A 27,981-nucleotide genomic window follows, 5' to 3' on the forward strand; every position below is an offset into this window, starting at 1 on the left:
TCATGGGTTCTTGGGTATGCTTCTACTTAGCTTTAGCTTTTTCTTGCTGCCTTTTTTTTTGCGTGTATTTTCCTTAATATAGTTCTGTTGAGAATTAGCATCTCTTCTTCACCATCAAGAGGGAAGAAAATGGAGATGGGTCTTCAGAATCCGGTCATTTACCCTTCTGTTTTTCTTGTTAATTAGCGATCTCTGACATCTCTGACTTAACATGAAGCCTTCCTCCTTAAATATGAGTCCAAGACTGGCTACTGCTCAGATGACCCTTTTGGCGTGGCCAGTGGCCTTTGCCGAGGCATCTTGCCTCAATGCCGGACATTTATTGTTCACAAGTAAGTTGTTTGGTGCAATCTGGTTATGTTTATCTACTGACAAGGATTCTATCTTGGAATTTTTTCCCACTTTACATGCAGTGGTGATGGTCACTTAGAAGGTTGAAGATTGAAAGGTGTTCTTCCTATTTAGTTCTATCAGGTATGTCTTCTTATATATAGCCTATATTTCTTCCTATTTAGTTTCTATCAGGTATGTCTTCTTTTTATTCGGTTACTCTATAGATCAGAGGGTTAGGATCATCCAATGGAAATGTTTTTCAGGGTACATCCTATTTACGTTGCGGCCGGACAAATGAATGGTTTAGATCATCCTATGATTTTTTTTGAAAAATAATTGACTTTACGCCCACACCATATCTCATTAACAAAAAGCTTGTGATAAAAAATACTTCAAGTAAAACATTTCCAGCAAAAGACCTGCCCTGTTTGGATTGCAGTAAAAAAATTTCTTGAGAAATCTGGAGAGTTTTTATTTCCAAAATTTAGAGGTAAATGAAAAATTTTAGGTATATCTTGTAAATTAAAGGTGCCTATAAATAAAATTTCAATTGCGAATCACCTGACCTGAAATCAAACTAAGAAAAAAATTTCCTTTCCAAACTTTTTCAGAAAGTTCCTGCAATCCGAACATGGCCTAGAAAGTTTTAGCGAATTTTTTTTTCCCTAAATAAAGAATTACCAACATTTGGAAACAATTTTCCAAGGAAAAATTTTCAGGAAAATTTCACCTCTGTTGCCAAAAATCTGTTGGCCACTACAATTAACAGATAAAAAAATCTTAGCCATTGATATTGGCACTACATGTTTTAATAATTGTACAAACTCATCGTGTCTTTTCTTTTTTTAATCGGCTTATGTGAACATTTTGGGAAATGTAATAACTTCATTGTTTAAATAATAAAAGACAAGATGAGTTGATGCAATTATCAAAACAAGGTCGTGTCAATATCAGTATCTTCAGTAATTGGCACAGATGCCTATTTATTGGTTGCTGCCTGAACTTCTATCCTGTTATTCATTTATTATTTTATAATTTATATATTTATTTGGTTAGTCTAAAGTAATTTATCAAAATCAATTTTGCAGCCCTCGTCTGAATTAAATTTATGGCCAAAGCAATTTCACCGTCTCTTTTTCAGGGGAGAAGTGCTACCTCATATGAATGGAATGAAGAAGACAAATTTAGCTATGAGGTGGGTCTCCTCTCTTGAAAAAAAGCCAAGCGAAATAACATTTGTTTGAAATTGGGTGCAATTGACATACATGTAGTGGGCCACACATTTGGTTGATCTGGACCGTCCATCGGAGTGTCCTATTATGTCCCACCGAGCTAAGTAAACAATTAATTTTTTTTAAAAGAGAAAGAATGGCAGTCCACTATTAGTGTCTTTATGCATTTCTTCAACTAAATTAAAAATTTATCTATGTGTATAATAATGCTAGTGAACAATAAAACTAATCAAAATTATATACACAAATATAATGTATAACTATTATCAAAGAATATGATGCATAAAGAACAAAACCCCTCATCTTTTCCTTTGTGAAAGTATGAAATGAAACGACTAAAATGAGTGAAATCTCATTCCCATCCGATTCATTAAGTGATAAGAGAGGTTTTGACCAAAATACCCTTCATAGAACAGTTAGCATTAACAAAATTTGGAGGGTATTTTTGTAAACCATTTCGGATCGTGACTATCCAATGAGCATCTGTGGCATGCCCATGCACAATCCAAAATTTTTCGGATCCCAAATTTGATGATCCGAAATATGCCCATGGATCATATGTTTAGATCCCGTTCATTAACGTTCGGATTTGGACGATCCATCGGACCGTCTGGATCCATTGGCACCGGCCACACTGATTGGGAGCAATGGACATGACTGTTATACAATCAGTGGATCATCCATTTAGAGTGTGCCTCACTTGTGGGTGATCTGGGCTGTCCATCTGCTAGAACCAATGTTGGATCTTTAATAGCCCAAAAATCAAACCGAGTTAACAAATTGAATCTTTAATGGTCCAAAAATCAAATCAAGTTGACAATTTGTAATATTTAATAATTAATAATTGGGTTTTGCTAGGCGATTAGGCGGAAAGCCATTCTGCGGCTCACTTTTGCAGGAGAGAACAGCCACCTCATATGAATTAAGTGAATATGACAAAATCTTCTAAAAGTGAGCTTGTGTGGCTCTTCTCTCCTGCCAAACTTTGAGCTGTGAAATGGATTTCCGCAAATTTGCCTAGCAAATCACTCGATAACATGTCTTCCAAGTAGGAAATGCTAGAAAGGAAGAGGCTGAGACTTTTGGGACTTACCTATTGATCAGATCCGTTGATCAGATCGGCAAAAATGAACGGCAGGTACAAAGAGGGTTGATCGAATCGGCAACAATGAAGCCTCTTTAGGGTTCCGTCAAGATAAGGTAAACCTTTCACTTCTTTTATCTTAGGCCGGCCTTGCTTCTACCTATGTACACCTTATGGGATCCAAAAATTTTCTATTTTCCGCTGAAATGAAACGATGGAAAAAGGGGGCTAACAGAGAAATCCGTATGGGCTTATAGGGATTCCACGTCATTTTCCCCTTAACCATAGGAACACAAATGAATGGCAGAAAAAATGATGTGGCACGGAAAATCACCCCTTTTCTGTCTCGTGTCCGTGGCAATTGGCAAATGGTTCAGCTGAACGGCATCATAAGGAAAAGGGTTTTACACTTAATTTTATACTTTCTACACACAGATTTTTTATTTTTTCGAACACTGATAAATCGACCCCGTACAGGGCAGTGCTTAGGGAGAGAGACAGAGAGATGGGGTCGACTTAAGATATTAGTGGGGCCCATTTATCACTGCCTTTTATTTTCATGAACAGGAAAGTCATTATTATGCTACTTCTGCCTCGATCAGAACGGCAACTATATAAGTCTGGACTGAAAGTTTAGTCGACATTACTGTTCAAAATTCCAATCCTACATGAAATTTATCAAAATAAAATTCATTTAACCACCAAACTACTGTGCAAATGAAATTGGGGTCGAGACACAGAGTACTTCTTCCACCCCTACACATTCCATATCTCTCGGTTGTAAGTAAAATAAAAGAAGAAACTATAGAAGCCGGGTCGTGTAATGGCAAGACGCCCCCACTCTTGAAAATGTCAACAACACAACATGCAACTTAGCCAGAACTGCCCGGCCACACCATAAAAATCAACTGAACCTTCTTCTTAAGCCCCGTCTCGTGTAGACTTGAAATTTTTTTGCAGATCTATTTCCAACAACATTCAAAATTTCCTGAATTTCCTTACTTGTCTCGCTTCTCATGCGAATCCACCGAGACATGTACATCATGCGCATTTTAGCTTCCTCCGTGTACATTAAAAAAAAAAGCTAGACTATTCTCCACTTCCATGCCATTACCTCTCTCTCTCTCTCTCTCTATAGTGAGTGTTATTATTCAATTTTGGTATTATTTTGAATCAGAAGGAATTCACAGAAGTAGCAACTAGAGAAGAAACACGGGCAAAGCTTCTCCAATTCATCACTGGTTTATTTATTAATAACCTCACTCTCTTACTTTGGCTTTTCGTCTTTAGATTTTGGATTTTTAAGCGAAAAACAAACTAAATCAAGTAACAGATAAAAATGAAAGGCCTCTGATGTATATAATATATAATATATTTTAATCGTTTATATCCAGAAATATGTGTACTTGTAAAGTTCTAATGTGGGGGCATTTGGACTCTCGTTAAACGAATTTCCCCAATCTCCCGACCGCCGGGAATCCACCGTTGTAAGTCCAATTACTTTCACCGACGCAAAATTTCCGGCGAGTTTTCTCTTCTGGAAGGAATTCTGCCACAAATCATTTCCTCTTTTATCGCATTGTCTGCAAATTTTCTTGTTTGCACATCCTTCTTTTCATCTCCGACTGGAATGTAGGGTTTCGAGGTGAATTTAGGGTTTTCTTGAGGGAGAGAAATTAGGTTTTCTTTTCTTCTTTTTTCTTGTTCTTCTTCTATTCTTTATAAGATGATTATCAAAAGGAATCAGAGATCGATAATGCTGAGTTTGAAGCGGTGCCAAGCCGAAAGATCTGTGTATGAAGAAGATGAGAGTCCGAGGAATACAAAGAAGCGAAAAACGGAGAGTGAGAACCCCTTAGATCTGGTTGCCTCCGGCAGAATTCTGTGGTCGGAGGGATTCCGGCGGAGATTTGGCGTTGATCGCGAGGATTTCAGCAGGTCGTGGTGCAACGGAATCTCTTTCTGTTCGAAGAGTCGAGATGATCGGAGGGAGAAGGATTCCGGCGAGGTTTTCCGACCACCGCTCGTGAAAACGTCACGAGGTCGTGTTCAGGTGCTTCCTTCTCGATTTAGTGATTCTGTTCTTGAGCCGTGGAAGAAAGAGAAACCTAAACCGAAAACCCTAGACTCTAGTTTCGATTATAAAGATGCCCTAAAAGAATGTAGAATAGCAAAATTCAGCTGTAAAAAACCGAAATTTGATGTTAGGAATAACAAAGTATTAGTCAAGAAGGAGAAATTCAACGGTAAGACGCGAAAATTTTGGACATTGTATGAAGAAGAAGAGGAAGAGGGTTATACTGAGTTGAGGAACTTTGAGAATAAGAGAAATTCTATGTTCCAAAGTTCTGTGATGTCTGTTCATAAGGCACGGGTCAAAGTCGAGGAGAAGTCTCCTCCCAGGATAGGAGTTGATGGATTTAGGAAGAATTTTTATTGGAATGGTGAAGAAAGATTGGCTAAGGAAGGGAATGAAAAGAGAGAGGATTTCTATAGGGTGGAGGAGTTTGTTTTGGGCGATATCGTTTGGGCAAAATCAGGGAAAAAGTTCCCTGCGTGGCCGGGAATTGTAATTGATCCGAGGTTGCAAGCTCCAGAAACAGTTCTGAATTCCTTCATTGCAGGAGCTATTTGTGTCATGTTCTTTGGGCACTCTGCAAATGGAAAAGGAAGGGTAGACTCTCTTTCTCTCTCTCTCTATGTTTCTCCTTCAAATGGCAGTTTTCTGGGTTTTATGGCTATATTGAATCTCTTCTTAATTTTCTTTGTATTTATAACTGGTAATGACAGGACTATGGGTGGGTGAAACAAGGGATGATTTTTCCATTTATGGACTATTTAGACCGGTGTGCACTCTTATGCTTTTCTATTGTCTGTGACTCAAAAAATAAAAGGGCTTTTTAATTTGGTTTGTTTTAGTAAAATGCTTGTTTATTCAGGTTTCAAGGCCAGACCCAGTTGTACAGTAGCAAGCCTTGTGATTTTCAAACGGCTATAGAGGAGGCATTCCTGGCAGAGCATGGTTTTGCCGGGCCGCAGCTGGAGGAGATTCTTAGAATTGGGGGACAGGCCTCTGATTCAAACCATGATCAGGAATGTCACTCTCAGAACCAGGCATGCAATCTCAAAACCCAGTCACTTCCTTTTTCTTCTGTTTTATTTTTTGTTGGTGGCAGGTTAAAAGCGCCATTTCCTATTTTTAGATCATCCGGATGTAGAATCAGAATTCATCAAGCCTTTGTTACTGTGACATGGAAATAAATAAACCATAAACTAGTTGCCCAAGTAGGTTTTATAGCATGATTTGGCTTTCCTCTACCGGGTGCCCAAGTATGGCTATGGATCTTGGTAGCTGTATTCAAGTGTCTGAGTGGCAGATTGGGAAAATTGTGTTCTCAGCATCTGTTAACATTTGCATTTATACCTGATATAATATGGTATTCACTGGGTTTAAATCAGTACACATTGGTCTTGTGGGGCATGGAAATTCTTATTCCCAATTATGTCTTTTAAAACAGAAATAAATAGCTTTCAAATTACTTGTGGCTTACATCTTCTTGCCATGCTTATCAGGTCTGCCTGTTAGTTATCATACATTGTGGTTAGCTAAATTGCGTACACTGTTCCCAATTTTCGCCATGCACTACACTTGAAAGGTGTCCGGCCATCTCACATGTTGTCATGCCATACTTAAATCGTCACATGTAAAAATTCCACTTGATCTCCAGAGACAGGGGATCGGGGCCAGTGCCTTGATGCATATGGGTATTTTTTGATGATGAAAATCACATAGCTACGGCATTTGTATGAAACTTCTATACTATGGACAAGTCAGAACGTTATAAAATCAGCGAATAGATTATTTTAGAATATACACCCCCCTCTCTCCCTCCGGCCAAACATAAAGTGTAGAAGAGGTTTAAGTAATTAAAAAAAATATGCAAAAAAGAAGAAGCTTATGTGTGCCGTTCTGCTGACGGGTTCCCCGATAGGCTTGCTAGAGTAGGGGTTGAAAAGGAAGATTTCGAGCTTTACGATTTTTACCTGCTTGAATTTTTCTTTGATGTACTATTATTTTATATCCTCCTTGCGCCATGCCTTGAGGATTGCGCCTCACACGCCTTTGAAAACACAGGTCACCGTTTTTAATTATTCCAATCCATGCTCAAGGAGTCCTCAGCTCGAGAATTGATGCATATATAATCTCCTATATATAAAAGAAAACAAAGAATATGGATTGATATCAAAGTAGGAAGAAACAAGGGACTGATTTGTGTATGCAGTCCGAAAATATGTTCTAACTTCACATTGCAGTAAAATTGCTGAAAAAAACAAAAATGGAAAAAATCTGGAATATTTGTCTGATTTCGGGCAGAATAGTCTGTGTCGGGCAGTATGACTGGAACACACCGGAATTTCTCCCAAGAAGTTCTGTCTGAGTCTTTATTCATTATCCATTCCAGAACGAAACATTCGGAGTCTCCGTGCAGAACAGAATGAAATTAAAAACTAAGGTGGAGAGAGATTTTTTGAATCTTTGTTGATATGCTTGCTTAGAATATAAGTGGAGTGATGGTACTTTAAAGAATGTAGTCAGATCACTTCTCGAAGACCATATGTTGAGAATCATTATCATTCTTGAGGGCAAGATTGGTGTATCTTAATAACCACGAAAAAATTTGGAATTGTGCTAAATTGACGACTAAACATTTTTTTTTCTGTATACAGATTATTTTGATTTACTTTCCCATGAAAATAAAGTTTCGACATGTTCTAGTCATTCTAATATTGAAATTGCAAAAAATGCTTGTACTAGAGGTTGTCATTTTCTACATGAGGCTATGTTGACACTCATTTTATTTGTCTTATTATTTTTGGCGTTTGAAATTGTCTTTAAATTATCTCATTGCTGGAGCTTTATATTGTTTTATCATGATTTTGGATTTTTTTGTACAGAATTTCTTGACTTCATTCTAATGACTTCATTCATTAGATCATAGCTACTTGGCCTGTACCATGCATAGATTCTCAACTTTTCAGCCAGATTTTTCTATGTTTTCTATGCTATTTTTTTTTATCCTTTAATAGTGGCTATATGATCATGTGGATAATAGATGATTGGGAATGGCCTAGCAGTTATCTTTTTACTGCTCTCTATTTGAGTTAAGTGTTCTACGGCACGATACATGAAAGTCGTGCTTGTTCAACTTTATAAATAAATTCATTTTTAGTTTTCCTCTGCAGGGTCAAGGGAAAAAATTGATGCAACACTCTGAGAGTCGACGCTGTGACCGCTGTGCTCTGGAATTTCGACTCACAAGGACAAAGAAAACGAAGGGTTCTATTCCTAATGGCCAATTCCTGTGTGAACATTGCACTCAGGTTCGTATGAGAATGCCTTCTCCTGGGGCACTGTTTGTTATTTGATGAATTTCATACTTGAGCTTGTCTATTCATGATCACATACTGCACCATGGTTGTAGTTATCATCTAAACAATATTGTGGCATATGCAAGGAGATTTGGCATCATTCTGATGGTGGGAGTTGGGTGAGAATCTTCACTATGAATGGGAATTTTGATTTATTCTTTCACCAAAATATGCTTTATTATTTATGAGGCTGTTGTTTGGGCTTCTTCGCTGATGCAGGTACGTTGTGATGGGTGCAAAGTTTGGATACATGCAGAGTGTGACAACATCTGTAGCAACGTTTTCAAGGTTTGACCTTCATGTAATTATGACATCATCACATGATCATCATAACCCTTATGGCTTTTTTTTAATGGCCCTTTATGTTTATAAACACACGGGCCTCTAGATGTTTATTTGTATGAAGAGTGTGAAGATGTTTTACTGACTATTTTTCATATGTCAAAGGATCTCGAGGGCACTGATTATTTCTGTCCCAGTTGCAAGGCAAAGTTTAATTTTGAATTATCAGATACTGAGAAACGGAAACCACAAATTAAGTATGTCTGTTAATTCTTATATGCTCTTTGTTTCGTTTTGCTCTTCAGTCAACATATGCACATGTGATTCTTTACCGCATGTTGGTTGTTCTGTTATTTTTTTCCAACTACTGATGCCATTTCTTTTAAAACAGATCTAATAACAGCAATGGGCTATACGTACCACCTAACAAGATAACTGTTGTGTGTTCTGGCGTGGAAGGGACATACTATCCAAATGTCCATTTGTAAGCATTTGAACATTTTCTAGATTTGTAGCTTTATGGAGAAAGAGTTGATATAATTGGTCAATATTTTCTTCTATCTCTTTTTTGCACCTGAAGCTTCTCATATTCGTTTGGTCTTATCAATAACTGATTCTATTTCTAACACGTAAACTGTATGGTTCATTTGGCATCATGAATATACAACCTATGCTTTTTAGTATTTGCAGAATGTGAATTTTTTAGGCCTTAACATGACTAATCATAATATATCCGCATCGATCATGGATCTTCTGATTTATAATGGGCCTGTATCATACGATCAAGGTTGATCACATGTTTTCACACTTGAGATGGAGGATGATGACGATATGTTATAAAGTCAGCAACGAAGGTCGTCAGATGGCGGAATCTTCATAATCTGATTTAACTTAACTTCTAAAGAAGTATAGTAGATCAATTGATTTGAATAGATCAATTGATTTGAATCGACACCCAGAGAGGTTAATCGACCAAATCAGTAAGCATCGATTGAATGCCTATCGGTTTGAGTCGACCTTTGAAGAGGTTGAATCAATCAAACTATTAGAATTCTTGATTTAGCTTGACTTCTGAAGAAGTTTACCAAGTGATTCAGTTGATTGCATATATTTGACAGTTTGATCGTTTGTGTTGGAGTGGACGGTGGAGATAACACCTTGTAAATTTCAGATAATGAATTATCCCTACAAAAAACTCTTAAAGTGAATAACATAAAGTGAATTAAAATGATTGCTCTCAACTTTACTTATGCGAAGGACTGAATTAAGTTATTAAGGTATGATATAAGTTGATGTCCCCATCACTTTAAGTCATAACACCCCTATGAAAATGAAAGAAAGATGGCTGCTAGTCCTTTCCCACGGCAATGATGGCTGTTCCTGCATGATATACTCCTATGTAAGTGGAGGCCGACTACTTACCTTGAGTCTGTTTGACCTAGCTAGAGCCCAACCATTCAAAAAAAAAAAAAAACCCTAGGTATAGCCCAATTAAGAAATTACTGTGCATTGGTTTACTGACTGATTTGGGCAGGATAATGGTGAATATGGAGTGACTTAGTCTTTTCTTGAACGTCTTTCCTTGTCTTTCTTGAATCTCTTTTGCATTTATCTTTTTCCATGCATGAGTCGTATTGAACTGCTGGTGTCGTGTCTACTTGATTTGAGGGCAATTGCATTGATTTGGTTCTTGACTTTTGAGGCTTTACGTTGACACGATCTCCAAATTAGATTCAACTCCTTTGATATTTTCAGTTGAAGGTTTTTCATCATATTATTATTTTTTGTTTCTGTACCAGAGTTGTGTGTCAGTGCAAATTATGTGGGCCAGAGAAGCAGACACTTCGTGATTGGGAGCGGCACACAGGTTCCAAAAAGAAAAATTGGAAGACTAGTGTTAAAGTGAAAAGTTCAATGCTATCACTGGAACAATGGGTTTGTACTTGAAGTGGATCTTTGTCATTTTTTAATAATGTTGATTTTCCCCATTAAATTGTTGCCTCATGGAGTATCACAGTAGTTCCATAGCTTCTTATTTAGATTAAGCTTTCTTTTGCATGAAAATATTTGCTTCTTCTTTCTGCGCTACCTTCGAGTCCTATTTGAACTTTAGATTTGTCTTACACATGTCGGTGCTCCCGTTACCTCACTTTTGAACTTCCTGTTGTGTTTGATGTTACTTGCTTATAGCTTAAAATATGTGCATGCACTGTTACGGACTCGGCAGGTAGATACCTGCATTTTATTTGTAGCTGGCAATTGCTTGATTAATATGATCAGGCTGATACCAACAAATTTAGAAACAGATATGAAAGAAACCTGAATCTTCTACAATCATGTTTTTAAAACTTTATTTTTCATAGAAAAGGGTATATATTACTGACTTTTTTTTACTTTTATTTCACTTAAAAGAATCATGTTTTACACCAATTGTGCTTCATGCTGGCAAAACAATAGTAAGCCTATTTGTAACCCTGTCAAAAAACATTTTAGGGCCTACCATTTTACCTCATGTTTTGATGTGGTGGGTCCCACGATCTCCACCCTAGCCCATGCATAGGGTGGCCGATTATTAGTTTTTGAATTGTGGCAAAAATTTATTAAAAAACGGGAACAACCCGAGACTGAGATGGTCATACTACAGAGAGATAATTGCAAGGGTCAATACAAAGAAAACAACAATGACGCCATAACGGAAAGCCAAAGGACTGAAATGGTCAAGGCAGGAGAAAATCATATAGTTCTAGTCCCTCCTTAAAAGCTCCATCTCTGGCGAGCCCATCAGCAACACCATTCGCCGACCTCCTGACATGCTGAAAGATAATGTTTGAGTCCCCCTCTCGATCCTGTATCTCATCAAAGAAAGGGTCAAATCGCCATGGATACAATTGATATCTCCTTAGCCATCGAATCACATTCATTGAGTCCCCTTCTACCACGACTTGATCCAATGACTCTATCCAATAGCTTGATTCCCTGGTGTACCGCTCGAACCTCTGCCTCACTAGAATCTAAGACCCCAATGGGACCAGAAAAGGCTTACCTAACTGCACCCGCCTCATCCCTAAGAACACCTCCTATCTCAACTGGGCCTGCGTTTCCCATTTTAGACCCATCGAAATTGAGCTTAATTGACCAGGGGGAGGGGGTTTCCATTCTTGGGAAGGAGGATCCCTATGCTCAGAACTGAAGCAAATCTCTCTCCAACCGTTCCAAAGCTCAAGGGCAGATACAAATCTGAAACAAGGGATGATTTTCACCCAAGATATGGTTCATGCTATCGCTTTCAGGAGTAGAGAAGAGGAGCTCTTGACATAGCCTTTGAATACTCGAGCATTCCATTCTTTCCAAAGCACCCATAACAGTGCTAGCAATGATACGAGAAATTATATGGTGTAAGGCCTTACAACAATAAGGCCTTTGTACGGTGGAAGTACCACCCTTGACATTTGATCCACCAGCAGCTCTTCAAAATCCTCAAAAAGTGAAGTTGCTGTTGGATCAAATATCAAGGGCGGTACCCCTACCGTATTGTTGTAAGGCCTTACACCATATAAAATCTCCAATGATACATTCCATAGGATCTTTCCTTTTTTTTTTCCTCCAACGTACCAGAGGCCATCCGAGGCCATCCCTCTAATAGGATGAACGAGCTTATCTGGGAATACCCAAGCTTTACCAAACCTCCCGGATAGCTTGCTGCACACCTCCCTTGCCAATTTGCAATGAATAAACATGTGGTCCACTGATTCCCCAGCCTCCACACATAGGGCACAATGGTTAATGATTATTATATTACGCCTTTGCAATAGATCCACCGTCTGAATTTTATTGAGCATTGCTGCTCAACCGAACGCACATACCTTGGAAGGAGCCTGCATGGTCCACAATAATAAAACGATTTGGTAGTGAAATCCCTTGCAGAATTCCTGATCCAAACCCTTTGATCTTCACCTGACCGCTTTATGTAACATCCTTCTAACAACTCCAGGAACCTGGCCACCGAGGGAACTCTCTCTCAAAGAATGCTCTTCGAAAATGTGGCAACTACAACACTTTGTCCCCTCTCCATTCAAAACAATCTGTTACCAGATCCTCCTTGTTCACTGCCACCACAAACAAATATGGAAAGAGGTCCTTCAGGGGAAACTGGTCATACCATTTATCTATCCAAAATCTTATCCGACCCCCCTTGTATACTCTAAATTGAATTCCCTCCTTAAACTTGTGCGGAATTCTTATAATATCCTGCCAGACTGTCACCACTGACTGCGTAAATTTGTCTACTGCCTCCCAATCTCCAATAGCAGGGGCCGATTATTTTACATCCTTGCATGGCATGGGCCAATAATGCTAGTACACACACACATATAATGTGCATGTACTTTTACTGTTTTCGCCATTGATTTTATTTTTATTTAAGTTTTTAAGCTGGCTTAGTTTTTAAGCCGACCCCAACTAATTTGGGACAAAGGCTTTGTTGAGTTGAGTAAGCTGGCCAAAAATTTTCATATACTAGGCGGTCTTTTCCCGGTTTGGAGAAAGTGTTTCCACTTTGTGGCTTGTCCAGATTTTTTGAACTGAGTGAGTAGATCCAAAATGGTCATTGGGTTACTTAAATATCGTGAAAATACTGTTGGTATCAATAAATATGTCAAATTAAAAAAAAAAAAAAAATATCGTGAAAATACTGATCTTGATTTTAACTGAAAATTAAAAGTTTAGTAATCTGGCAATTTTGGCTACCTGATTTGGAACCTGATGTGTAAGGTTTTATGATGATAAGAGATAATTTTCTATTACTATTTTTCAATCATCAAGATAATTCTCAACTTAGCAAATGACAATTATGGCATGTCTTTCTGTTAAGTATAGACTTTTTTTTTCAGTCTGTTACCTTATAAGATTTTTGTTCCTATACATTTGCTCGTTTTTGTTCACTTTTTTTTTTTTTTTTTTTTTTGTAAACTTTTAACTTTGCAGATGCTGCAAATCTCAAGATACCATGAGCTCGGCCTTCTTTCTGCAAATCCAGTTAAGCGTCCTTCTCTGAAGCTACGGAAGCAAAAGTTGCTTGCTTTCTTGCAAGGTAAACGTATTGTAAATCTTCTTATTTATTTGGTGGACGGTTTCTGTTGGCACCTTGTAGTATACATGCATACTCCCACCATTTTTTTTTTGAATGATTGCATACTCCCACCGTTTTATAAATTGAAAATGCTTGCGATTTAATCATGACAGAGAAGTACGATCCAGTGTATGTAAAATGGACAACAGAACGGTGTGCGATATGCAGATGGGTTGAAGATTGGGATTACAATAAAATTATCATTTGCAACAGGTACTTCTAAATTATCTATTGGACCCTTTGCCTTCTTGGCCGGTCTGTTTTTGGAGGCAGAAGCAAATTTAATCAATCACTAGGAGGTTATCTGGATTCTCTAAGTTTTTTTTTATATCAGGAACAATATTAGATATATCTTGATTTATTGATATTTGTTCTAGATGTCAAATAGCGGTCCACCAGGAATGCTATGGGGCGAGAAGCATACCGGATTTTACTTCTTGGGTTTGCAGGGCATGTGAAACACCTGATGTCAAGCGGGAGTGTTGCCTTTGCCCTGTCAAAGGCATGTTTTCGAGATTTATGGGATGCTCAACACTATTTCCTTGTGTCTTGTTTGAGAGACTTATTTTTTCAGAAAATGATTTCTATTGCAATGTTAGATTCAGGAGAAAACTGTTTCTTAAGTTTTGTGCTGAAAAAATCTCAATTTGTTTGCTTTCTTAAGTTTGACAGTCAGATCAAGATTTCCACTTGCCTTTGCATTTGTGACTGGTTTCATGATCAAGTTTGAAAGACTTCACTTATGTCACTTTATATTGATATAGATCTTGTATTTTATTCTTTAGGGGGTGCTCTGAAGCCAACAGATGTCGATACATTGTGGGTTCATGTCACATGTGCTTGGTTTCAACCTGAAGTTTCGTTCTCAAATGATGAAAAGATGGAGCCTGCAGTCGGCATCTTGAAAATTCCATCAAATTCTTTTGTAAAGGTTGTAATTGCGTTAGTATAGCTTAACAGAACATCTTCTTAGTCTACAAATGCCTCTTTAGGATAACACTCCTAGCATTAGCTTCACAAGAATGTAGATGCAATATTTGTTATTTCTAATGTCAGCTGGGACTCTATATGTTCTATTGTAGACAAATTCATGCTGGCATTGTGGGGTCCTTGTATTGTTTGATTTGGAATTATGCAAATAGGAATCATCTATGCTTACAATTGAAGTGGTGATTTGTTTTCCATGGACATTTAGGTTTGCGTGATTTGTAACCAGATGCATGGTTCCTGCACAAAATGTTGCAAGTGTTCCACTTATTATCATGCAATGTGTGCATCGCGGGCGGGATACCGTATGGAGGTAAGTTACTGAAAGAACAATCATTAATGTTGATAGTGTGTATTCTTTCACTATTTAATTATAAGATAATACAATACCAATGTTATGGGTCTAGTGATATTGAATTCAAGGCAGCTGGATACTATCTTAATGCTTGTGGGTCCGCCGACCATTTCATTCCTAAAACTTATGCATGTGATTATGTTTTTTCTTTTGATATCGAGCGTTCAAGTACAGAAGTAAGTGAAGATGGAAAGAGTAGAGTTATGGAGGTTTAGTAAAAAAAATCATCCATGTGAATCACTGGATGTATTTTCCTCGGTAAGCTCATTGAATAATCTTGAAAAGGGTTCCTCAATGTTCTAATCCAGTGCAGTGATGTTTCCTTTTTCTTATATGATTTGGTTGAGACTTTCTCATGTAAAATCATCTCTGCGAGTAATTAAATATATTTTTCCATATGTAAATCACACAGGGGCATTACAATGCAGTAAGTGCCCAGTAACCAATGTCTACTTGCCAACATCATCCTTGTATCCCTCTCTTTTCTTGATCTAATAAAGCGACATCTTATCAAAATGTAAAAGATAAAAAAATTCTCAGGGTATGCTCATTGTATCATTTCAAGAAAGGTTCCTCAATATTCTAATTTGAGGAAAAGCTATTTAATTTATTTCGCTTTAGCAACTTAAGTAAACAGGGAAAATACAAAATTACAAAGATGCCCCAAGACAAAAATAAAAAGGAAAAAAGAACTCCCTTTAACTATCGACAATATAAGTGGTGGGCCCTATCCCAAAAACCTCTATTCTTCTACATGTCACATAGGACATGTGCCTTTATGCCACTTTTTGAATAGAAAATGCAACAATCTGAATGTGGTCTTAAGAATAGAGCAAATTCAATGTAGATTCCTATGGGGAGGTGCGAGCAATAAGGTAGGGATTCCTTTGGTGAAATGGGAGTCCGTTTGTTTGCCGTTAAAGAATGGAGGTTTGGGTATTAGGAGCTCCAGTTAAGGATTTCAACCATGCCCTTTTGGGTAAGTAGCTTTGGAGGTTTGGGGTGGAGCAATCTTCCTTGTGGGTAAAGGTGATTGGGAGTAAGTATGGTTTTATGGTTGGTAGGTGGTGCTCTGCTGATGAATACAAGCCGAAAGGTTTGACTGTGGCGCGATATTTTGAGGGTGGTCCATGAGTTTAGCAAAGGCATTCGGTTCAAAGTATGTGTGGGCGATCGGATTCGATTTTGGTTAGATGCTTGATGTTCGGTTGTGCCTCTTAAGGAGCTTTTCCCTGCCTTGTTTGTGGTTTCTTCTCATAAAGAGGCGTTTGTAGCCAATTGTTTCGAAAGGGTGAATCTTAAGGTAGTTTGGAAACCAAGTTTCAGAAGAGGTTTCTTTGACAGAGAATTGGATTCAATTACTCAGTTGTTTGGATTGATTGAAGGGTGTTATATCAAAAGGTGTGGAGTTGATAGAAGAGTGTGGGTTTGGAGTACATCAGGTTCATTTTCGGTCAAATCTTTCTACTTTAACTTAGTGCCTAGTGAAGCGGCTCCTATTTCAACCAAGATATGGAAATTTCATTGTCCTCCTAGGGTGAGTTTCTTTGGTTGGGCTGTTTGTAGTGGGCGTATCCAGACTATTGAATTCCTAAGAAAGAGAGGAATGTGGTTGGTGGATCATTGTCCTTTGTGCAGATCGGATGGAGAGTCCATTAATCATTTGTTTATTCATTATAAGGTTTCAAGAGAGGTTTGGGGTCTTATTCTATTGTGCTTTGGATTTTGCTGGGTGTTCCCTAGATCTATTCCAGAATTGATTAAGAGTTGTGAGTTGTGTCTGTGGAAAAAGAAAGGAGAAAGGTTCTATGGAAGATTTGTCTCTTGGCCACTTGGTGGGTCATTTGGAAAGAAAGGAATTCTAGGGTGTTTGAAGGGGGGCTAAATCTCCTTATTGGCTTTATGTAAGGGTTATAGCTGTTTCAATTCTTTGGGCTAGAAGTCTTCCCCTCTTTTCGTTTGTATCGGCGTTTGATCTTTGGGAAGGTTGGCAAATAATTTGCAATGAAGGGGAGTGCAAAGTTCAAATTATTCAACATTGGGAAGCCCCTCCTGCAGATTTAGTGAAATTGAATTTTGATGGTTCTTGTTTAGGCAATCCAGGAGCGGCTGGAATTGGAGGCTTGTGTAGAGATTCTTTGGGAGAGGTTTTATGGGCATATTGTAGGTCCATCGGACTAAGCGATTCAAATGAGGTGGAGGTGAAGGCGGCTTTCCATGGTATCAAGCATCTGGATAGTGAATTTTATGACAAGGTTGTTGTGGAAGGAGACTCTTCAAATGTTATCAGTTGGCTTTCGGGAGTTGTGGATCCTCCTTGGAGATTTCTTTCCTTTTTTGAGGAGATTTCAGATCTAATTCGTAGTTTTTCTATTGTTTTTAAGCATGTAAGGAGGTCTGCTAATGGTGAGGCAGATTCCCTAGCTAGGGCGGGTGTGTCTAGGTTGGGTTTGGAATGGTTTGACTTCCTCCCGCCTTGATTTTGTATGCTTCCTTTCTTTCTTTCTTTGTAATCCTCAAGGACCATCTCGGTTCTTTTTTCAATATATATCATGTTGCCATTTCAAAAATAAAAATAAAAAAATGCAACAATCTGGATTCCATTGCACCATTCAAGAACCCTAAGCAGAATAAATATCTTTAGACTTATAGTATTCAAATCACTAGTTGTTCAGCTTGAAGGGAGTTTTCATGCAAATTTCGTCACTAGATGAAAACATTATTATCCACAAGTTATAAGATTCTTCAACTTTTTTATTCATGTTTGAATTATTTTCATGGTAAATTCTTTATTTTCTTAGTTTCTGATCTTTATATCAGAATATTGAGATAATTCTGTAGCAGATTTGTAAGCTTCACCTAATTGCTTGGTTTCTTCTTTCACTTTAAAATATACATCTTTTCGTCTAACTCTTGAATCATCTCGAAACATTGAAATCCCATATTTCTTAAGTCAAAATTATTTGCTTTTACACGGATTTACTTATATTGTACGTGTCAAATTGCAGTTGCACTGCTTGGAGAAAAATGGGAGACAGATTACGAAAATGGTTTCATATTGCTCTCATCACAAGTAATTCTCTCTCTCTCTCTCTCTCTCTCTCTCTCTCTCTCTCTCTCTCTCATAAGTCAATTTTTCTGTGTGTGCGCGAGCGCACGTGCGTCTCTCTGTGTCTTTATGTATATATATATATATATATATATATATATATATATATATATATATATATATATATATATATATATGATCCTATGCTTCTTAGATGCATCATATTACAATGCTTCCTAGCTCCATCATGCACATGGGGCCTACCTTGACTTGAATGAATGTGCACGAGGTGGCTTCGTCATGAAATTTTGATTGTCCATAGCCCAAAAATCATCCATTTTAACAATTTCTTTGGCTTTTTGGCTAGTGAATATGGATCATTTCATCTCTATATTCTATACTTCTTTTGTATCTTCATCAGACAGTTAGGATCGCTCTATCATATCAATTTTTGGGCATTGAACCATCTAAGCTGAAATCTATCTTAAAAATGGTTTAGACAAATCATGGTTGGCCCCATATATATACAATAGAAACTAGGAAGCATGGTAATATGATGCAATGGGCTGCGTAGGATCATTACTGTGTGTGTATGTGTGGTGTGCATGTTCCTTAAAATAAAGTCATTTTCAGGAAAAAAGAACATACAAAAAAGGGGTGGTAATACTGGAAAAGTGGGTAGAAATATCATTTCCCATATGTATGCACTCTCTTGTTTTGTTATTGGAACTCTCTTTATTTTACTCTTTTTCATTAATTGGTACAATTCTTAGCATTCTATCCACAAGCAATCCATGGAGTATATAATAAATAAGAAGAGGGCCAATATCAGCCAAGGGAGTGAGTTATGTTTCCTGTGAGTTGTATTCTGCCTTTTGGGTTCTTGGGTGTGAACTTACCAACTTCTCCAATAGCTTAAGCTGTTGGAGAAAGGCGTTATTTATCTTTTATACTTTAACACACCCTCGCACGTGTGGCCCACTTGGCAAACATGTGGGCCATGTGGCACATGTGGTCCCACTTTGGGCCGTTATTTATCTTTTATACTTTAACAGTGGGAATGGTGGATCCCCCTGTCATGATATGGGCATTATTCCTTGTTCACAATTGCTCACGTTGTCTCTCTAGTGGGAGTGGGTAGAGGACCTGAAATTTTCTTATTCATATAATGATTCCTGCTTTCTGTTTTCATGAGTTCATCTTTTGTGCAGAGCTCCGAACCCAGATACTGTTTTAGTCGTACAGACCCCTTCAGGTGTTTTCTCTACGAAAAGCTTGCTCAAAACAAAGGAAAAGCGGTCTGGTTCAAGGCTAATTTCAACCAATAGATTGGAGGCTCCACCAGATTCACCCTTGCAAACTCCACAGTTTGAGCCTGAGTCATCGTCTGCTGCAAGGTGCCGGATCTTTAAAAAGTTCGGAAAAAAGGTATACTATATACAGAAATTACACGTCATAAAAGTAAAGTTTCTGTTTGTGGAAGTAATACTGTTGTATCATTTATGTATCTCTTAGGCTTATTCATTGGTTGCATCATGCTGTCCAATGAATAAGCAAATCGTTCACAAGCAAATTGTTAATTATTTACTGATCCAGTCCAATTTTTTTTAAAAATACAGCGTTTTCGAAATGCTTTAAATTGTTCTAGCCGTGTCGTTTTAAAGTCATTCACCTTCTGTTCTATCAATAAAGCAACTTTAGTAAAAGGTGTGCATTAAGGTATTGAAGATATTCATCCATACATTGTATCATCATGTTATGAACTTATGATCCGAATTTTAATATAGCACTGAATAGTTGTGTGTAGTGCAGGATTATCCAAGCACTTGTGGTTTTCCATTAACAATTTAGCAATGGAAAAAAGTTGGGAACTGTTGGTTGTTATATTTTCATTGTTATCATCCATTAACGATTTCGCAATTGAAAAAAGTTGGAAACAGTTGGTTGGTAAATTTTCATTGTTCTCATCAATTTAAAAAAAAATAAAATCAATATGTTCCGCTTTTTCCGGGATTTATTCTTGTAGTGGTCAGTACTAGTTCTCCATAAAGGCTGACTTCTGGATTTTTTTTATTTTTGTAAGCATATTATTTTTATATTTTTCTGACTAAAATCATCATTCAGACCTCTCTGTCTTCTTATTTTCATTTTTCTGCTTGCTAGAGATTGGGAGAAGAGGCAGCTGCCCTCAGAATAAATGGGCCATGCCATCATTCTTTAAATGTGATTGAAAGCTTGAATTTGTTCAGGGTAATTTTCTGTTTTATTATATTACACGGGTTCCATCATTATCTTGTATTCTTTTAACTGGACTCTAAAAGGTGCATGCTTGTTATTTCAACAGGAAGAAAAGGATCCCAGATCCTTTTTGACATTCAGGGAACGGCTTAAGTATTTGCAGGCAAATCATCTACCTCTTCAATGTTTTATTACCACCTTACTGATTGGTCTTTGATTCTTTTCTGATCATTATACATGTTCATTCATGCATCCAGTTAACCGAACAAAGACGGGTTTGCTTTGGTAGATCTGGAATACATGGATGGGGCCTCTTTGCTCGTAGGAAAATTCAAGAAGGAGAGATGGTACTCCTCAAAACTGTATTGTAGTCTCTGAAAGCTTTCTTATGCTTTGTTTACTATTCTTGATGAGCATCATATTAAATAATTTTCTACTCGTGTATCGACATTGAGCATCCATTTTTTTATTATAAAAGATGACCTTATTAACTCAAAAAACATACAAATGGGTAGAGGGATGAGGTGTCCCCCCAATCATAGATGAGATTCATATATAGAGTCTGAGAGGATACAGAAACCCCTCAGTGCCACGGCCTAACTTGCCGCCACACCTGGCTGCTCCCCACTCCCACCTTCACTAGCTCGTCGGCCTTTCCGTTAGTGGACCTAAAGGTATGCGAGAACATTGGGCTAATGACTTAACATCATTCCAGGATTTCTGAGATAATGCTAGAAAGTTTCCAAGGGCCAGCGGCTTTTCCTTGCGCCCAAGAGATGACGCTGGTAGAGTCACTGATGCAGGACAATACTACACTCCTAATGGGATAATGGGTTCTAGGAAAGTTTAGGGCTAACTCTTAAGAGGCTAAAGACACCTACTGGTTAACTAGGGTTGATTTAAGGCAGAATTAATTGGTGGACAGCAGCAATATTGAGGCTTAAATTTGCATTAAATAATGAGAAAGAACACAATTAGCATGAAATAAACCTTAAACAAATTAGTCGATAGTTAAAGGGTCCTTCGGGTAACTAGTTAAGGGCAAAATTAGGCTAAAACGGGGTTTTAAACGTGCGACCAAGTAGAATAATTAAAACAGTACAAAAACCTATGAATTAAACCTTATTTTGATGAGAAATCAGCAATAATCCAATGAAAAAAAACAGTAATAAAATTCTGCAGCAACAAAACTGGGTCAAATCGGTCCAATTTAGGCCAAAAGGGTATTTTTGTAATTTGGACAGATCTGAAAATTCTGGGTAAACTGTGTGGGTTGAAAGATAATAGGTTTAAATGATGAAAGAAATCAGATTTTCAGGTTTAGGGAGCTGCTACGTTGGCCGATTACGCTTTCAATCTCCAAAAGCAAGTTTTGGGGCTTGAAAGGTGTGAAGATTTGATTGGCCTCGAAAGGGGTTGTAAAACTATGAATTTTGATGGCTATGGCTAAGGTTTAATCCCAAAATAAGTCCTTCAAAGTTTCAAGATGAGATCTTAAATGATGTAGGAGATATTTGGATTTTGGGTTTTTGTATTTTAGGGTTCAAGAACACACAAAATTTGAAGAACTAATGACTTACTTGTTTAGGGCTGATTTGAGAGGAGAATAGAAGTGAGAAGATGAGAGGGGATTGAAAAGAATGGCTCCAAGCCACCAAGAAGAGAGAAGAGAAGAAGTTCCAAGCTTCAATAGCTTCTTTTGCAAAAACTTTAATTCCTTATTCAATAGTCAAAAGTCCATTACAATGCTTACATAACATATATTTAGAAGAAAAGAAACCCTAAAAACTAACTTAATACCCAAGCAACTAATCATAGCCGTCAATCTAAAATAACATAAATAAAACCTTGACTAAAACTTACCTAAACTAGTAAATCCCGTAATAGACCCTTACCCTATTCTAAAACTGCCTATAACTTAGCCAAATCAAGTCCAAATCGCGTAATCTTGGGCTCTTTAGATAGGTAATCGAAAAACCTTTCTAAAAATACCAATATCAGCCCAAAAGAACAAGATTTGATGCCCTAAAAAAATGCTGGAAATAAAATGACGAAAATAATAGTTAAAATATAAAACTTGTTCAACGCCAATGACTGGAACAATCTTTATGATTTTCATCCGCATCAGTCACCCTCTACTATCAAGGGAACAAAGTGATGAGTAACATACCACTTAAGACCGTGTTGTAAAGCCTTTGCTTCTGCGTCATTGGATTTGCATATCCCAGCGGTCAGGAATATGAGAAAATGATATGCCCTTTGTGTCGCGGATGAGTCCTTGTGTTCCAGATGGTCCCTGCTTACCTTTCAGCATCCTACTGATTATTTTCTTGACCAAGTCAGAATGTCAGTGTTTTGTGTTAAAATCTTTGGACGGTCGATCAAGTGCCATATGCTTAATTTTTTGGCTGAGGCCAGCAAGCATTAGAGTACTGCTTTTTTTCACTGTTGGAAAGTTCACCCATTTGTAGAACTTTTGGAACATGAATGATGGTTCGAGCTTTCAGATTCAAGTCGTTGTCTTGATCTTTGGAAGCTGGTGAGGGACTGCATGAGCATCAATCCACAGAAAAGTGATTGTGGAGGATCGAGCAGATACCGACCAGCCACAAAACAGAGGGGCCCACATTTTGGATGATCTGAAGCATTCATTTGATAGGCCCTGACATAGAGAGGGTGTGCTCCAAAAATCAGTTCCATAGGATCATCCTAACCCTTCGATTTGATGAGGTTGCGGCTCTTCTTTTGGGACATAGGTCGTTTTTCACCATGTTTCACAGTCGGCGAATGAGTGCGTGAGCTTGCGAAAGAGGGTGTTCTGCGCCTGGCATTGGTCATTTATAATGGGCCTCCTTAGGTTCAAGGGGATTGGTTGTACCTTTGTTATCATTGTTGTTCAACTCTTACAGGACTTCCTCAGTCCGTGCTCTAGGTGTCTTTTTCTTGATATATATATATATATATATATATATATATATATATATATATATATATATATATATATAGGGAATTGCTAGCATCCATCGCAACAGGCATTTCACGGCTAGTCTGTCGCATCTCAGACCAGCCACCTCGTGAATGAAGACAACATGCCTTTTGCGATGGACCCTAACAAATCCCAGAGAGAGAGAGAGAGAGAAGGGCTCCTGCGCTCGAGCGCAGATAGCTTATCTGCGTTCGAGTGCAGGAAACAAGGGTGGGGCCACATTGTTGGGGTGATCCTAAGCATTCATTTGAAAGGCTCCATCATGGATGGGGTGTGTACCCAAAATCAGCTTCATTGGATCATCATACGGTGTCATTAGTGGGGGTGAAAATGGACAGATACTGTTTGTCCACTAATCTGCCCATTTTTTCACCCCACAAATGGACACCCTAAGGTGATCCAATGGAGCTGATTTTTGGTGGACACCCTATCCATGAAAGGGCCTTCCAAATGAATGCTTTGGATCCCCCCAACAATGTGGGCCTAACCTTGTTTTTGCACTCGAGCGCAGAAACCCTTTACTCATATATATATATATATATATATATATATATGAGGAAAATGATTGTGCACTTGAGTGCATATAAGCTTATATGCGCTTGAGGGCCCAAACACATGGGTTCCACATTTTTTGTGGTGATCCAAACCAGCCATTTGCAAGGCCCTTACATAGATAGGGTGTGTACAAAAAATCAGCTACATAGGATCATCCTAACCCATCCAAAAGTGGAGGGCAAAATGCGCAGATTCATGGACAAACAGTGTCTGCCCATTTTTCCCTCCACTTTTGGATGGGTTAGGATGATCCTATGGAGCTGTTTTTTTGTACACACCCTGTCTATGTTTCAAATGAATGCTTTGGATCATCCTATCCTAACAATGTGGGTCCACATGAGTTTTGTGCCCTTGAGCTCATAGCACAATCAGTGACCCCACGTTGTTTTGATGATCCAAAGCATTCATTTGATGGGCTCTGACATAGATAGGACGTGCCTAAAAAATCATCTCCATAGGATCATCCTAAGCCTTCGATTTATGGAGGTTAAAATGGACGCGTATAAACTCCACAAATCTGTCCATTTTTAACCTGCACAAATCAAAGGTTTAGGATGATCCTATCTAGCTGATTTTTTGGGCACACCCGAGCTATGCCAAGGCCTATCAAATGAATGTTTTGGATTATCCAAATAATGTGGGCACACTGTGTTTTTTGGTCGGCAGACTAGAGAAGCTTCTCTAGTCGGCCGACTAGAAAAACTTTCCTGATATATATATATATATATATATATATATATATAATTGGTGCACTCAAGCGCACCATTTGATGTTAGAGCTCAAGCGCACGAACACATTCCTCTATATATATATATATATGATGCCATTATTCGAGATGACAGAATTGTTGATTTCAGTAGTATGACTCCATGTGTCAAATGTTGATTCACTCCTTCAATCTTCATGGTGGCCAATTCAGCTAAGATAATTCAAATGTAAGTTTTCTTTAAAAACCTAGGTTGGGTTTGATTATACACTTAAAAACTACATAAAATTGGATAAGAATCCAAATTTTTTTCTTCTCAAGACTTTTGGGCTTAAAAAGTTAAAGAATGTGAGAAAATGACCAGTCTGCCCTATCTAACATATAACTATGGATTATATTCCTCGTAGAAGAGATTCAAAATTACCATTTATAATGTAGCATAAAAAATCTAAAAGAGTGGCATTTTCAGTGTGTGTACATGCATGTTCTGTGTGTGAGTACATGTGTCGAAAGTAGGTTTCTTTGTTTTTCCTTTTCCTGCCTAGAGCCTCAACCATTGTATCACTTTTAAAGTTGGGGAAATAGTTACTTCGTGCACCTAGATCTGGGACCAAACCTGATTTTTATATGTAGTAGTGATAAATGGCTTATGTGTGTACCTCACTCCCTACAATCATGTTTAATTATTGTCTTTATCTGTGTGATACAAGTTAGATTTTATTTATTGGTGGACTAGATATCTGAAATTAAAGTAGTCTAGTTTTCCAGAAGCATTTTCTTCTTCCTTTTTCAGAAATGGAAGTAAACCCCTTCATGTTCTATCTATAAGATAAAACCCCTATGGATGCATGCAGGTTATTGAGTATCGTGGTGAACAGGTTAGGCGCAGTGTTGCAGACCAGCGGGAGACAAAATACCGGCTGGAAGGCAAAGACTGCTATGTGAGCCTCTCTCTCTCTCTCTCTCTCTCTCTGTGTGTGTGTGTGTGTGTGTGTGTGTGTGTGTGTGTGTCCATTATTTTATGCTCTTCCCTTTTGTATACTGAGGTATTGTTGCCAGACCTGAAACTTCGATTATTATCTATGAAAACTCTTTACTTGGGATAGATTGAACTGAGTTCTGGCTCAAGCATTCATTAAGAGTCAGATCAATTAAAAATATGTGAAGGAAATAATAAAATTTGGAATCAAAGATTAGATAATTTAAAATTCATTGAAATATAATATTCTTAGATTTACAAATAGCCATTGTAATTGGTGGAAATATACAAGTAAATTATATTTAGTTTTATATTTCTTTAATTTCTTTCAGTAGTTATTTATCTAAATAGTTTTTCACCTCTCCAGGAATTTGACTTTTTATTAAATAAATAGTTTAATTTCTTGAAAAGGTCGCAATTTTATTTTTTTTAATTTGACCTCTCCCATCTTAGCAAGCTTTCAAGGTTTAGTTGATTCTCTAGATTCAACTATCTCATGGGAGGAGTTATTGTTCAGGCCCGAAGTTGACACCGATGATAATGGCATCTGCATCTAACATGTCATGTTGACGGGATTGCTTGTTTTCAGAAAGAATAAGTTACTTTTTAGTTTTTACAGGTCTCCTATCATTCCTCGTGATTCACTACTTGGTTTTCTCTTTTGATCCTCGGAATCGGAGGATACAAATCTAAGCTTATTCGTTTGTCTATTTAATTAACTATGCATTGTATTAATGGTACACAAGTACATACATTTCCAACAGTAGTGCATGATTATTGTGTTTGCTTCGTGCAGCTTGGGCAAGACTTTTGTTGAAGTATCTTGTTTTCCCCCCTAAAATAGCTCCTCGTTTGACTGCAAAGGACGGGATAACTATTCTCATTTTTCAAAAATTGTGTTAGAATGATCTAGAGCTTCTTGACTCTCTAATTATGGTTTTCAATTTTTTGAACACATGCAATTGTTATGGTGTTGAAGTGGTACTGGTGGGTCTTTAGTATCCCTGATTTTTTTTAATTTGGTGGAGTTCTTACTTCCAGATAGGCCTTGCATCAAATTTCTTTCCTAACACAGAAAACTATTGAATCATTCATCTGCAGCTATTTAAGATCAGTGAAGAAGTAGTGGTTGATGCCACGGACAAAGGGAACATTGCTCGTTTAATCAACCATTCTGTAAGTTATTAATATTCAAGTTTGACCATTCTTTCGCCAAATCTTCAAGACTTTTGTTTATTCTTTCTATAATATTTCCAAACTTTTTTTTTTTTCTAGATTATGCTTCTAATAAATTTTTTGGTACGTCACAGTGTATGCCAAACTGCTATGCGAGGATCATGAGTGTGGGTGGTGAAGAGAGCCGGATTGTGCTTATTGCTAAGACAAATGTTTCAGCTGGCGACGAGTTAACGTAATTACCCCTTAACCCTCTCTGATTTCTGGAACTGTCCAGGTTTGGATTTGCTTTGCTTTAGATGTGTACCGCTGATTCTGTCACAAGGGCCAGGGCAGAACCAATTTCAGCTGGATTTCATCGGTTCTTATATCATGTGGTTTGGGGTTTGATGCAAAGTAACCATCGGTAGTTGTGGTCTTACTAATAAATGAATCTGTTTCTATTCAACCCATTTTTTCTGGCTTAAGTTAGGGTGTCTTAGGTTTATGGGCATGTTTCTCAAGATCAACAAATTTCCGGTTCTTTGTTTCTGTGACTCCGCATTTCTCCAGTTACTTTGCCACCTCATAGTCGCGTCGATTCACTGATACATGTATCAATGTGTTGGTAAAATTGATAATCAAGATGAGTGACGGGTCCGTCCAGAAATCCAAGTAGCTTGTTTGTGGGGTTTTTTATTAAATAACCCAGAATTTATCTAGGAACCCAGGCCGGCACCTTAAATTTTATTGACACTAAGCAAGAGATACAAGAGGTCGACATGTTGCCTTGTCTCAAAACTCAAAAAACAAGAAATAAAGAAATCACTGAGACCAAATATTAGGAATTCTCGATACATTACAACTTATGGGTTTTCCAAGTTTCTTACTTTTGCTAGAAAGTATTATACATGCCAAATTCTTGTTCATATTTCACAAAAGCACCTACACACGAGTGCCCATTTTGCCCCATGCTTACATTTTCTCCCATTATGTGTTTTGCAGGTATGACTACTTATTTGATCCTGACGAAGGTGATGAATGCAAAGTTCCCTGTCTCTGTAAAGCTCCGAATTGCCGGAAATTCATGAATTAGTTCTTGCTAATCCACCATTTATCACTCTAACAGAGAGCCTTTCTCCCATCCGTGAGATTTGCTATTTATTCTGTATTTTTTTTTTTTCCATTTCTTTTGATGAATCTTCAAGCTAAATAAGAAAGGTCGATATTGCAGGCAGCCAAGCTGGTGGCAATTATGTAAATTTTGTATATTGGTACAAATGAAGTACCAGAGCCATTAGTGTCTCCATACACACACACAGCTGTTGATTTTATTCAAAGCATTTTCATTTCAAAGCCTCCATTGGAAGTTTGCAGGTATGTATGCATCCATGTATGAGGAGAGCTGGAGAGTATAGTGTGGAAATTACGGGGTGGAAAAGACACACCTGTGTCAGGGAAGTCCCTAACAGCCCTCTATAT

General features: G+C 37.7%; 1 protein-coding gene across 2 annotated transcripts; it reads left to right on the forward strand.

Annotated features, from left to right (window-relative positions):
* Window positions 1–2,997: 2,997 nt before the first annotated feature.
* On the forward strand, window positions 2,998–27,862 carry LOC143890475 (histone-lysine N-methyltransferase ATX4-like). Of its 2 annotated transcripts, XR_013255189.1 has the most exons (24): window positions 2,998–5,323; window positions 5,440–5,495; window positions 5,589–5,763; window positions 7,894–8,031; window positions 8,133–8,198; window positions 8,299–8,367; window positions 8,527–8,618; window positions 8,753–8,845; window positions 10,161–10,296; window positions 13,345–13,450; window positions 13,603–13,702; window positions 13,867–13,991; window positions 14,275–14,420; window positions 14,685–14,789; window positions 17,840–17,904; window positions 19,092–19,308; window positions 20,044–20,130; window positions 20,225–20,281; window positions 20,376–20,465; window positions 25,220–25,306; window positions 26,446–26,520; window positions 26,655–26,755; window positions 27,505–27,646; window positions 27,734–27,862. XR_013255189.1 is itself a non-coding variant. In XM_077395173.1 (23 exons), the coding sequence occupies exons 1-23, from the start codon at window positions 4,376–4,378 to the stop codon at window positions 27,593–27,595; spliced, it is 3,225 nt and encodes a 1,074-aa protein (XP_077251288.1). In that variant the 5' UTR covers window positions 2,999–4,375; the 3' UTR covers window positions 27,596–27,862. The 2 variants fall into 2 exon arrangements, 1 of the variants encoding a protein (XP_077251288.1); XM_077395173.1 differs by having other exon boundaries at window positions 2,999–5,323; window positions 27,505–27,862.
* The last annotated feature ends 119 nt before the right edge of the window (window positions 27,863–27,981 follow it).

This window comes from Tasmannia lanceolata, unplaced genomic scaffold (genome assembly GCF_043159265.1).
Source record: "Tasmannia lanceolata isolate RefF3 unplaced genomic scaffold, GAP_Taslan_0.1 ptg000013l, whole genome shotgun sequence".
Taxonomy (NCBI): Eukaryota; Viridiplantae; Streptophyta; class Magnoliopsida; order Canellales; family Winteraceae; genus Tasmannia; species Tasmannia lanceolata.

Bases quoted from the DNA above. Each gene is read 5' to 3' on its own strand.
- LOC143890475 (XM_077395173.1), top strand. From the start codon at position 4,376: ATGATTATCAAAAGGAATCAGAGATCGATAATGCTGAGTTTGAAGCGG. The intron at 17,905-19,091 runs GTAATTCTCTCT...TCTTTTGTGCAG, and splicing joins TCATATTGCTCTCATCACAA to AGCTCCGAACCCAGATACTG. The intron at 20,131-20,224 runs GTAATTTTCTGT...TTATTTCAACAG, and splicing joins AAAGCTTGAATTTGTTCAGG to GAAGAAAAGGATCCCAGATC.